The sequence below is a fragment of the Cicer arietinum genome, chromosome 4 (genome assembly GCF_000331145.2).
Source record: "Cicer arietinum cultivar CDC Frontier isolate Library 1 chromosome 4, Cicar.CDCFrontier_v2.0, whole genome shotgun sequence".
Taxonomy (NCBI): Eukaryota; Viridiplantae; Streptophyta; class Magnoliopsida; order Fabales; family Fabaceae; genus Cicer; species Cicer arietinum.
This window is the reverse complement of record NC_021163.2, coordinates 58,696,294-58,708,971: the sequence shown is the minus strand read 5'-3', so window position 1 is coordinate 58,708,971 and position 12,678 is coordinate 58,696,294. Positions and strand designations below refer to the sequence as shown.

The window sequence follows — 12,678 nt, the reverse complement described above, 5'->3', positions numbered from 1 at the left end:
TAGCTGGAGTTGGTTATATCTCTATTTCTAAAACTCTAACTCTTCACAATGTCCTCCATGTTTCAAATTTGTCATGTGACTTGCTTTTCATAAGCAAACTAACACAAGATCTTAACTGTTTGGTTATTTTTAACCCAGTTAATTGTCAATTTCAAGAGTTGAAATAAGGGAGGATGATTGGCAGAGCTAAAGAGGTTAATGGTCTCTATCTCTTCGATGATGAGGCTGATCTTAAAGAGGAATTTCATAGTAATTGTCTCAATTCAGTTTTGGTTCATAATAATGAAGAAATAATGTTATGGCATTATAGGCTAGGACACCCAATTTTTTTGTATTTGAAACACTTATTTCCCGATTATTTTAAGAATAAAAATCTAGATCAGTTTTTCTGTGAAGTTTGCCAATTTGCAAAGCATCATCGTTCTTCCTATTCTCCTCAGGCGTATAAACCATCTAGTTCATTCACATTAATTCATAGTGATGTTTGGGGACCTTGTAGGGATCCTACTCCTAATGGAAGAAGATAGTTTATTACCTTCATAGATGATCACACTCGATTAACTTGGGTTTACTTAATGAAAACAACATCTGAAGTTGAAAATATCTTCAAAAAAATATTTCAAATGATTTTGACCCAATTTCAAGTAAAAATCAAAATTCTTCGTAGTGATAATGGAAGGGAATATTTTAATAAACACTTAAATGAGTTTTTCCTACAACGAGGTATCATTCATCAAAGTTCATGTGTGGATACTCCACAACAAAATGGAGTGACTGAACGAAAAAATAAACATCTCCTTGAAGTTGCTAGGACATTGTTGTTTCAAAATAAGGTTCCAAAGTATCTTAGGGGATAATCAATTCTCACTGGAACATATTTGATAAATAGGATACCTACCAAAATTTTAAATTATAAAACTCCGTTTGATGTTTTCACAAGTTTATTTCCTAATAATAAACTTTCATACACTATACCCTTAAAGATATTTGAATGTACTATTTTTGTTCATATTCATGTTCCGAATCAAGGAAAACTTAAGCCTAGAGCAAGAAAATGTGTTTTTATTGGCTATGCATCTAATAAAAAAGGATACAAATGTTTTGAACCTTTTTCCGAAAAGATTTTTGAGACTATTGATGCCACTTTTTTTGGAAAAACTCCTTTTTTTGGTAATCATCTCCAAGGGGGGATACTAGAAGAAGATAATGTTCAATATTTAAAATTGGAAATCTGGATTTTCTAAACAATTTGGAAAAAACAGATTGTGAGAAAAGTAACATAATAGAATCCTATTTGAAACTACTAGAAATTGAGGAAAGTTACAAAACAAAATCCTTGGGTGAATCTAGTCAAGAAAGCCATGAACATAATATTTAAGAAAATGTCTTGGAGATTGGTAACAAAGGTATCCAACTATTTGACCACATATACTTAAGGAAGAAAGTGCCTCAGTGAAGAAAACCTCAACACTGCCAAACATCCAAAGATCCAACAGGTCAGAGTCTTTCTAATTCTGTTGTACCCTTTCAAAATTCTGAAAATTCTGATCATAATAATCTTGTTTTTGTTGAACGTGTTCCCAATGATTTTGTCCCTTTAGAACCTACCTTTGATGATTCTAGTCTACCAATTGCTGTTAGAAAAGAGATAAGATGTTGTACAAAACATCCTATCTCTAACTTTATATCTTACGACAAATTGTCCCCCACTTTTAGAGCTTTTACTTGTGAAGTGACAAAAATAGAGATCCCAAGAGATATACAACAAGCTCTAAGGTTCCTAAGTGGAAAGAAGATGTCTTGGAGGAGATGGGTGCTCTTATAAAAATTCAAACTTGGAAAGAGGTGGATCTATCTAGAGGAAAGAGAACTGTGGGGTGTAAATGAGTGTTCACCATAAAACACAAGGTTGATGGATCAATAGAGAGGTATAAGGCCAAATTAGTTGCCAAAGGCTTTACACAAACTTATGGTATTGATTACTCGAAATGTTTGCTCTTGTTGCAAAACTTAACACCATTAGAGTTCTTTTATCTTTAGCTGTTAACTTGGATTGGCCATTACAACAGCTAGACGTAAAAAATGCGTTTTTAAATGGAGATTTAGAGTAGGAAGTCTATATGGATTCATCGTTGGGGTTTGATTTTAAATTCAACCAAAAGGTCTGCAAGCTTCAGAAGTCTCTTTATGGCTTGAAACAGTCACCTCGAGCGTGGTTTGAAAAATTCACCCAATTTGTTAAGAAGCAGGGATATTCTCAGTGTCAAAACGATCACACCATGTTTGTCAAACATTCTTTTGAAGGTAAAATGGCTATATTGACCGTTTACGTAAAATGGCTATATTGTTATCCTTGGGGATGACTCCAGTGAAATAAAAAGTTTGAAGGCATCTCTTGCTATTGAGTTTGACATAGAGTAATTAGATATGATATGATTGTGTTTATTAGTTGATTTTCTATTTAAGTTTGTTTGTATTTTGGAAAAGAATCAAATGACTCTGATTTGATTTATTTCTTAATTTTTTTTATTCTCTGCATTCATTAGATAGCTGACATCATTGTATATATATATATATATGTATATGTATATGTTTGTACTATTTCAGTTTCAATAATAATAAAAAAATTTCCTTCCCTCTTTTGTTTTAACCTAGCTGCACCCTAAAACACAGAGATGTCATCAAATTAAAGCAACTGAGGCAAGTCTCACTATTGCATATTGTATTCCATTTAGAACAGATATAGTGCTGCTATATGTACATATAATAAGCACACAAGATTTTTTCCACATATTTTTTCTATAAGAAAATTTTATTAAAAAAAATTCAAGAGAAACTCCTACCCGTTACATCAAGTCGTACAAACCATAAAACATGTTGTCCATATAATAATACATCATGGACATCACAAACTTATAACCATATAACATAATTAAACATTGTTTATATTAGTTAGGATACACTAAATAACTTAACTTATAACGCAAGTATTATAATTTAAAGGTTTGAAGTAGCTACTATATAGTAGCTATTATTCAAGGATACCACTATGGATGAAATTGTTGTTTTTACTTGGAAACCCAAACAACATGATCCTGTGGGATGAAATGGCAAACAGGAACAGTACCAGGTTGAACTTTGAGTACTTGAAAAGCCAAATGTTTAGGATTCCATTGTGATGTATCAGTGTGACACACAGCAACAGCTTTAACTCTGCTTCCATCAACACCTTCCAAAGGCACAGAGTAAACCTTAGTTGAATCTGTTTTATGACAGTAAAAAACTGCATAAGGGTAATTCTCTTTGTGGCACACAACAGCTTTGTTCTTCTCTCCCAATTTCTTAACTCCTTGTGTTATTCTATATTGTTGTAAATCACTTTCTTTGTTCACTTCTGTTGAAACAGCTTCAACATTGTTACCAAGTTTAGAAGTAGTGAAATCAACCATTGATTCCAATGATGTTACACAAAGCTTTTCCTCTCCTTTAATACCGGTTTCTTCGCATTCATTGATTGTGGTCTTCACAATTTCAGATTCCTCTGATCCTTCTTTGATGGAAAAGTGGTTAAGGATGGTTTCAATTTTGTTTGACGAAAAAGGTATGGAATTAGCAACTTCTCTAGGCAAAATTTTTGCTTCATTGTCTGATGTTTTTGTGAATTGCATGTTCAATTTTGTTCCTTGATGCAAATCCTTTTCCAAGAAAAACAAGGCTGCATTTGGATTATCATGTAATTGTGTTTCACTTGCAGCATAATTATAATTAAAGGGTGAATTTCCAACTGCAACATGTACTGGTTTTCCTTTTCCTTTTGTGTGTACATTTACACCACCTTTTCCAACATTCACTGTTGTTCCACCAGGTTTTCTACCTTTACCTGCATTTACATGAACACCGCCTTTTCCTACATTAACTGCTGTGCCTCCTGGCTTTCTTTTTCCAGCATCAACATGAACTCCACCCTTTCCTACATTAACCGAGGTGCCTGCTGGTTTTGTTTTTCCTGCATCAACATTGACACCACCTTTTCCTACATTAACTGAGGTGCTTTTGTCTTCTGTCCAATCTGCACATTCATATAGTTTGTGTTGATCATCATAAGCCAAATCATATTGTATCATTCTATATTAATAGGGGCAGAAATAGGTGGCGACGGATAGAGGCTTACGGTTTAGCCTGCATAATGCCTAAATCTGGCCAATTTTATTTTAAAATATACTGTATCAAAACTTTTTAGAATTTTATTTAACTAAAAAACTCAGATTTCATACCATCGAAAAAGTCTTTTAGTTTTATTAACATTTTATGTAATTTAAACATACTGAGTTACGTCAATTTTTGATATATTTAAATGCATTAGTATAAAATAATATTTAAATAGAATATCATCTAAACTTAAAATTAGCTTATCTGAAAGGTCATGTTAAATTTCAAAATAGAATTTAATTTCATTGACTTATCATCTTGTTAGTTATTTACTAGAGCCTACACCGATTATTGCATGAGTGGTGTAGATTCTGAGAAAAAAAGTTGTGAAGTAGACTATTAAATAAGTTTTTAGGCCTTGTCAAGTTTTCAAAAATGCCATGGTAGACCTTAAAAATGGACCTATGATACTTGAAAAGACTAACCTATTCGCACCCCTAAGTATAATATGCCAAATTAAATTGTGTAAATATGTTAGATTTTGTTTAGATAACCAACTTAATTAAATACTAATAACATAAAGATATATTATAAAAGTGTTTATGTATAAGCAATTTATATAATAAAAAAAGTAAAGTAAAATTATTAATATTTTGATAGGCAACTTTCTATTTAGCTTAAGGGCATATGATAAAATTATTATATAAGGTGTCCCAAACAATCTTAGAAATGGTTATCCTACAAAATAAATCAATCCAAATAGGTAGTTGATTAAACAATTGTTATGAAGTGCATGTAGTTTAAATACTTATGTGTTATCTATTTTTATAATTCTAAAAGAATAAGAAGAAACATTTATGTATTTGTAGCATAAATTAATGAAAAAAAAGTTAAAGCAAACTTATAGATACGTTATATAGTCAAGCAAAATCCCACGATTCAAAAAATATTTTTATAAATAGTTACATATTATTTATCAATAAAATTTTCACATCAACATTAAGAATCAAATTTATATCTTTACCAATTTAATTATCCTTCTTAGTATTTTTTTGACATAACATTTGTTATAACTTTTTCATAAAAATTTAAGAGTTTGATATAATTTTTCCTACCTCATAAGTCACTTAACATAACTAAACTATAAAATAACCTTGATTATGTAAAAAATATGAGTGGTTTATGAACCCTCTAGATTATTTGAATTAAGTGTAATTATTTGAATTCTTTTAGTAGTTCCTATGTTCATTTATATGCCAAAAGTATCTTTTGTTCAAGATAATTGATAAAGTAAGATAAAATTAACAAAGAAAAAAGTAGTTATTATATAAGCTTGAAATTTAAAAATGACAAGTAAATAGAAATAAATTTTTTTCTTTAAAATAAAAAAAAAAGGATGAAATATATACTAACCATAGTGAAGGAGATCTGTGATGGATTTTGGCATTTGAGTTGTGGGAAGTTTGGACTTCCAGTACAATTCAGGGGGTATGGCAGCATGGGTTGCTACAAGTGCAAGCTGCAATATAACATATTTCATACGATCATATTTAATAAATAAAATAATAAAAATATTTTATTAACAAAAAAAGAAATAATAATTTAGAAGAAACTATAGGAATAATATTAGGCATATGCTAGAATATAAGTTTGGAAATTGATGCTTACATTGAGTGATATAAAGATGGATAGATAAGGAAATTCCATAGTGGAAATTAAAAAAAAACTCCAACTAAATGGTAAGTGAAAGTAATTTAGCGAACTATAGGAAAGCAAGATAGAATGAAGATCCCTAAGTGGCCTCACACATAATTTATATAGATAGTTTTATTATTTAATTATTAGGAACTGGGGGAATGAATTATAGATATAGTCGGTTGTATGGTTGAATTCCAACTGACTACCAAATTTGAGATACTTTTAATGACTTCAACTGTCCCTAGCATACCCACATTAATTGCCATTAGAATGTGGCCACTTGGTGCTTGCTGAAAGAGTGAAAAATAGACATATACCAGTACTAGTACCATATATTCAACTTTATATATTCTTGAGTTATCCAAGATAAATTTTTTTGGAAGCTTCTGTTTTAATTGTTTTAATTATTATAATAGATACTTTGAAAGAATAAAAGTAATAGAGTAAAGTAATAGCAAGGAAATGGTGTACAAATAATAAATAAAGTACAATAATATTTTAGTTTAGACATATTATTTTGTACTAAAAATTGGTAGATGTAAATTACCTAATTATTTTATTAAAAAATGTGCACACTCTACATGACACACATAATATGAGATGAAGACAATGTTAGAATCAAAGAGAATTGATATTCTAGCCTCTAATTAATTTTAATAATAACTCATATATTTAAGTGAACAATTTATCATATGTTATGTGAGAAATTTCCTTGAGTGTATAAATGATCATATCAATTGAGAAGATCCTCAAGAAATCATGAAGGACAATGATTACCATCACTTTGCATATGATGGTCATATCCATGAAAAAATAATCATGAAGGACAAAAACTTCTAAACAAGCAAAAAGGAAAATAAATAATCACTTTGCAATTAGTACATAGTATTCATCTGATCAAGAAAAGAACAAATGCTTGCCTTTGGTTAAGAAGAAAAGAAAATTGCCTCAAGTTAATAAGAACAAAATCTTTCCTCTTATTATGAAGAACAAAAGCATGCTTGTGATAGAAGACATGGCAGTAGACTTAGACTCTTTAAAGAACAACCATTTGGTTTGAAGAAGTAAACACATTAAGATTAATGAAGTTTCAAAGAAGCATCTCCAACTTGTTTAATTGATGCTTGTGTTCAATTATCACAGTCCATTTTCTTGAAACAACTTTTACTTCATACAACCACATTATGTAAATTTGTACAAATTGTGATTTTACTACTTTAATGAAGACAAAATCAAAGACAAACAAGGACGTTGTGAGTAATATTATTATTGCCTTGGAAAGGGTCTAAAAACCACTAAAGACTTGATGTTTCAAAATCATCAATTGCATATAAATAATACTTTGTTGAAATTCATCTTAAAGCATGTAAAATGTAAAAAACTCTTAGAAATTTTGAACAAACTTTCTGATTGTTTGAAAACAACTCATGTTGAGAGTTTTAAAACAAATTAAGAAGCTAAATAATCTTTTTTGATGTAATAATTATATCATTGTCCAGTGAAGGCAAGTTTCTTAGTAGGTGCAAGGTATAGGTTGAGAGACAATCAAAATTGAATAGTGGAAAAATTCTTCTAGAATAGAGAAGAGATTAGAGGTATCTATTAGGTTGACTATGTGAACTAGTATGAATCGATGTGCATATCTATTATGCTCTTTCTAATTTTTTATTTCTGCATGTAGATTTATTAATTACTAAGACGTTTTTTCAATAAAGTTGTTTTTGTTAAAATCTTTAAAAATATTATTTTATCTAAATTAAGGATTCATCACTTAATCTTTTGAAAAGAACTTTTTATAAATGTTTTTGAGACAAATTTTATAAACTATAATTCAATCTCCTCTTAATGTGTGTATTTTTTTTTTCTTCACTTTTAGTTGATACTAATGTCCAATATTTGAGTTTAACACTTAATAGTGTCAGAGAAAAGATCCATTTTATCGTGACAAACAAAATCAACACTCAACCTAAACAAATAATAGTATACAATGTTCACCATTATTTACAAAATATACTATGCCTATTAGAACATAGAAGGATAAAATAAAAACCTATTGTCCATTCAATTTGAACTTTGGGGAATAGTTGAAAATGGTTACACTCAACCCATGACACAACTATTTCTACACAATATTTCAACAAAGAACAAAATGGGCAATACACACTAGATCAAAAATCTGGAGATTACTTGATATGTACCATGAGAAAAGGATGATATTAATAATTTGTAAAAAAAATTAAAAGTAAAATATACGAAATGTTCAAAATGGAAAAAGATAAATCTATTGACGTTGTGTTTGAAATATTCTAAAATTGTTATATATTCTGCAAGTAAATGAAAATAAATATTCCACAAAAGTGAGAAAATTATAAGTCTTTTTAGAAAATGAAGATCTACGATCATACCAATAGAAGAAGCAAAATATCTAAATATCCTAAAACTTAAATAATTACTGATATCTTTGTGAATCTTAAGCTCAACAAAGATGATGCTCTACAAAGAGAAACAAATCTCTTGCTCTCAAGGTCAAAATGTAAAGCTTCCACTTTTAAAGATTTAATAGAAATGTAACATAGCAGGAGTTGAACATATTAGCATAAACTTTTTACATGCTATTAATTATGTTTTATTTTGTTGAACGTTTAAAGCATAACTTAACATAAATTAGTTATATATATATATATACTTCAATAATGTGGTTAAAAATAAAATGATCATTCCATCTTATTCACAACTAAAAGAAAAGACAACATCTTTAAAATCAATTTATAAAAACTTTTCAAATAAGAAGTCAAGTGCCTCGTATCTATAAATGATGATCAATGGACTCTTAGCACAAGATATTGGGACATGGCCATACGAATCAAATTTTAAATTATTTTCACCTTTGGCGTGATGATATCAAGTTATTATTTACTAAAGAATTTACCAATATAATTACATAAAATGTATATACAAACACGTGGCCATACGTACGAGTTTATTTAAAGTGACTACACTCGTCACACCTAAAAAATATAATGGATTAAGTTAGTTTGACATATATGACCATGACCATTCATCTAATAACAATCAACTACTAAATTTAATTGAGGCATAAATGCATGACGACATTTGCTAGTCATTTTCACATGAAATTAACTTCAGACTTGTACAATGCCAAAGAATAATTTTTGTTTTGTTGGTAAGAGACTGAAAAAATAAAAATAAAATTAAGAGTGTCTTTGAAGAATTAGTTTTAAGAGATGTTACATTTGATAATCACAATTATTTTGTGCGAACATATTAGTACAAAAGTGATGAAAATTAAGTGTTGATTTATTGATCATATAAACAAAAAAAAGAGGTCATCAAGTGGTGTATATATTTGTATGGGATAAAAAATTATTAAGTAGTCTTATTTTTTACACGAGAAATAGAAAACTAAAATTAAAAACTATGTCCTTGAGAATGACACTCCTAGCTAAATCATTAGCCAAATTAATCATAACAAAAGTGTGCTAAACTATTGACACCCAACTTAGATACGAATATTCGCACACGATGAAGACTAATTATTCAATCATTCTATATCCATAACTTTTTATGCCAATTCAAAATGAATTAAAAAAAAATCTATTTATTTTGATTCATATCAAATTATTTTAATTATTAACAATCCCTTATTATTTCAAATTGGATACATTTCATGCTCCGATGCAATCCTTAAATATCAATATTGAATTCCGCAATTTACTCAATATATTTTTAATATGCATAATAACATCAATGAAATAATAAAGTTCATCGTTTATATTAAATTATTAAACTGAATAACTTAGATGATTATAATTAAAAATTATTTAAGTGACACATAATCACTTAAAAAAGTCACATGACTTTTTATTCTAATCTTGATCATTTATATATGTTGTTGTGTAGTCAAGATTTAATCATCTCATTATAAAATTCATCCTCTCATTTGATGTACTCCCCATATATAAGAAATATAATATTATTGAAGCATAAAATAAAACACAAATACAATATCATATAATCACATTTTATTCTTAATATAACAAAATATTATATTTATATTATGTCAAATTTAATAACATTACTCAAGAAAACGTTGTTTCAAGCAAATAATTGTCCTGGCTAGTTGTTGCTACCTGCGAAGTCAATTATTGAACGATAGAAACTAGTTTCACATCCACACCTCTCAACCACATAACTTCTACGTATTTATTTATTTTTAGAGAGGAAATAACTATTATTATAGATAATATACAGTTATATATATATATATATATATATATATATATATATATATATATATATATATATATATATATATTTGGTCCGTTTATTTAAAAAAATTAAAATTAAAAATAAAAATAAAAATTAATTTCACTAGTTTATCTTAAAATATTATTTTAAATATTTCATTTATTTGCTATAACTTTTTTTGAATGATAAATTTTTTAAAAAATGATTAAAATGAAAAATTATTTTGATAAATTCTTTATAAAAATCATTTTTGAACTATACCTTTTTGAAAAAAAATGTGATTTTTATCATGTTAAAATATCTAATAGTCAATGTCTAAGTTATTGAATGTCAATTTATTTTTTATCAATAACAAATAACTAAAAAAACAACTTCTACTATTTTAAAATAAGTTCTCATTAGAATCATTTTTAAAAATATAAAGTCAAAATCACGTTTTTAAAATCTTAAACAAACAGGCCTATACTACTCCCCTCGTTCCAAAATGATTGAGTTTGATCATGTTACACATATTAAGAAAAATGAATAAATGAAAGGAAAATAATACTTTTTTTTACCAAATTATCTTTGTTAGGTATTGATACATTATCAATAGCATAAATGCATAGTCAAAGATATCGCATTAAAAATGACACATATAGTATTAATTAAAATGTACAATTAAAAATTGAAATAGTCATTCATTTTAAGATTTTGTTTTTTTTGCAAATAAGTCAATTATTTTAAGACGAATAGAGTATATGTCTTCGAGTAATCAATCAAACTAGAAGAATAGTTGGTCTCACATTATACACAATAACACAAAAGAGAAAGAGAGGCAAATGAGCTGGCCTGTTCGACCTACTCAGGTCAGAAGGACATGATCATATAAATGAGTCAGTTTGATTTGATTCACTTTGTTATCGGACTGCAATTTATGAAAATTAACCCGTCCGATATGGACTATGCAAGTCAATGCTCCATGCCGACCAATTTTTCTTTCAAATATTTTATTATTTTATTTAATAAAAATTTAAACTAAATAATAACACAAAAACACCCTCAATCATCGTTGATACGGTAGAAAACTATGTAGCTGATACACTTGGGACATGATTCTGGGAAGGAAAATTTGAATTTTTTTTGAAGTACCGAAAAATTTAATTTATGTTTTTTGGAGTATAAAGTGTTCTAAAAACCTTAAAGTATGAGTTTTTTTGGTAGACATTTGTGTTCTAAAAAATTCAAACTTTAAATTTTTTGGTACACATTTTTTATTTCATAAATTTAAATTTTCTAGAACACATTGTTTGAATTTTTTAAAATAGTTTTGTGTTCTAAAACCCAAATTAAATTTGGCGAGGTAGGAAGTTATTTTGTTTTAAAAAAAATGAAATGGTAAAATGAATAATTTAGGTGAAATGTGGGTAAAGATATAAATGTCTTAATATTTTTCATTTATATAATCTTTTCATTTAAAACTCTCGTATATCCCAGATTGACATTTATATATACGTTACTTTTTTTTTTACCTTCAAGAGGTCGCATCATAGAGATGCGAACATCTATTGTCATTTTTTATTTATTTTTTTATAACAAATAATTAATTATTAATTTAATAAATAAAAAATAATAAAATAATTAAAAAAACAAATTATATTAATAAAGTCAATTAATAATTTGTTATAAAAAAATGACAATAAATGGCTATATCCCTAGAATGCGAGAAAAAAAATATTTCCGTCTTGTGACCTTCTGAAGATCAAAAGAGTAAAGTATTTTGATATATAAGTTTCATTGAAAGGTGTAACAGAGAATTTTAAAGGAAAAAAAAATGATATAAATGAAAAATATACTAAATGTGTAGGTATGGGGTATAGTTTTTTTTTTTTTTTTTTTTTTTTTTTTATGTAATTTAAGAATCTTAAAAATAAGTTCAAGGATTTTAGAAATTGTTGAGTATGGCTCATTGGTAGTATTAAGTGGACGATTTAACTCAACTGATTGTTATTAGATCAACTAGGGGGTGCCGAAGACAATAGCTCTCTGTTGTATAGTTTAGAGGTATTGTTGTAATCTGAACCTTATTATTACTATTTAACCACAATTTATACTATGTAAACCTTAATTTATTTATTTATTTAATAAAAAAGAAACTAAAGTCGCTCTATAGTAGGAGACTAATGTCACCCTAGAGGCCAATAATTTTTTCTTGGTTATTATTTGTATCATGACACGTATTTATAGTGGAAAAAAACATTTTGGGTTTGTATTTTGGTCTCCTTTCATTTGTAATGGATTTGGGTTAGATTGTGTAGAGTAAGATGACTTGTATTAATATGACACTATAACAATGTTTCTGGTTCAGTTACTGACGGTCAAGAATATTTCACCAACACCCATCCGTCAATAATGTATGAATTAAAATCTGCTGACTTTGCCTACCAAACCTGTTGACTCCATTTAACCCCGCCCATTTGCACCTGGGCAATGCGGATCAGGAGGTTTGGATTTCTTGTCCATCCCTAGTTATGGTTGATTATTTTTTATTTTCAGGAGAATGTAAGATTTTCATCATTTGAC

General features: G+C 28.0%; 1 protein-coding gene across 1 annotated transcript; it reads right to left on the bottom strand.

The window, feature by feature from the left end:
- Window positions 1-2,967: 2,967 nt before the first annotated feature.
- On the bottom strand, window positions 2,968-5,980 carry LOC101502135 (BURP domain protein RD22). The gene is made up of 3 exons (XM_004498486.4): window positions 5,818-5,980; window positions 5,563-5,668; window positions 2,968-4,069 (listed from the first exon to the last, which is right to left on the bottom strand). The coding sequence occupies exons 1-3, from the start codon at window positions 5,854-5,856 to the stop codon at window positions 3,069-3,071; spliced, it is 1,146 nt and encodes a 381-aa protein (XP_004498543.1). The 5' UTR covers window positions 5,857-5,980; the 3' UTR covers window positions 2,968-3,068.
- Window positions 5,981-12,678: the final 6,698 nt, after the last annotated feature.

Coding starts and splice junctions, on each gene's coding strand:
- LOC101502135 (XM_004498486.4), bottom strand. CDS start 5,856: ATGGAATTTCCTTATCTATCCATCTTTATATCACTCAAT. Junction 5,669..5,817: donor CCATCTTTATATCACTCAAT/GTAAGCATCAAT, acceptor GTTATATTGCAG/CTTGCACTTGTAGCAACCCA. Junction 4,070..5,562: donor CACAGATCTCCTTCACTATG/GTTAGTATATAT, acceptor ATGAATGTGCAG/ATTGGACAGAAGACAAAAGC.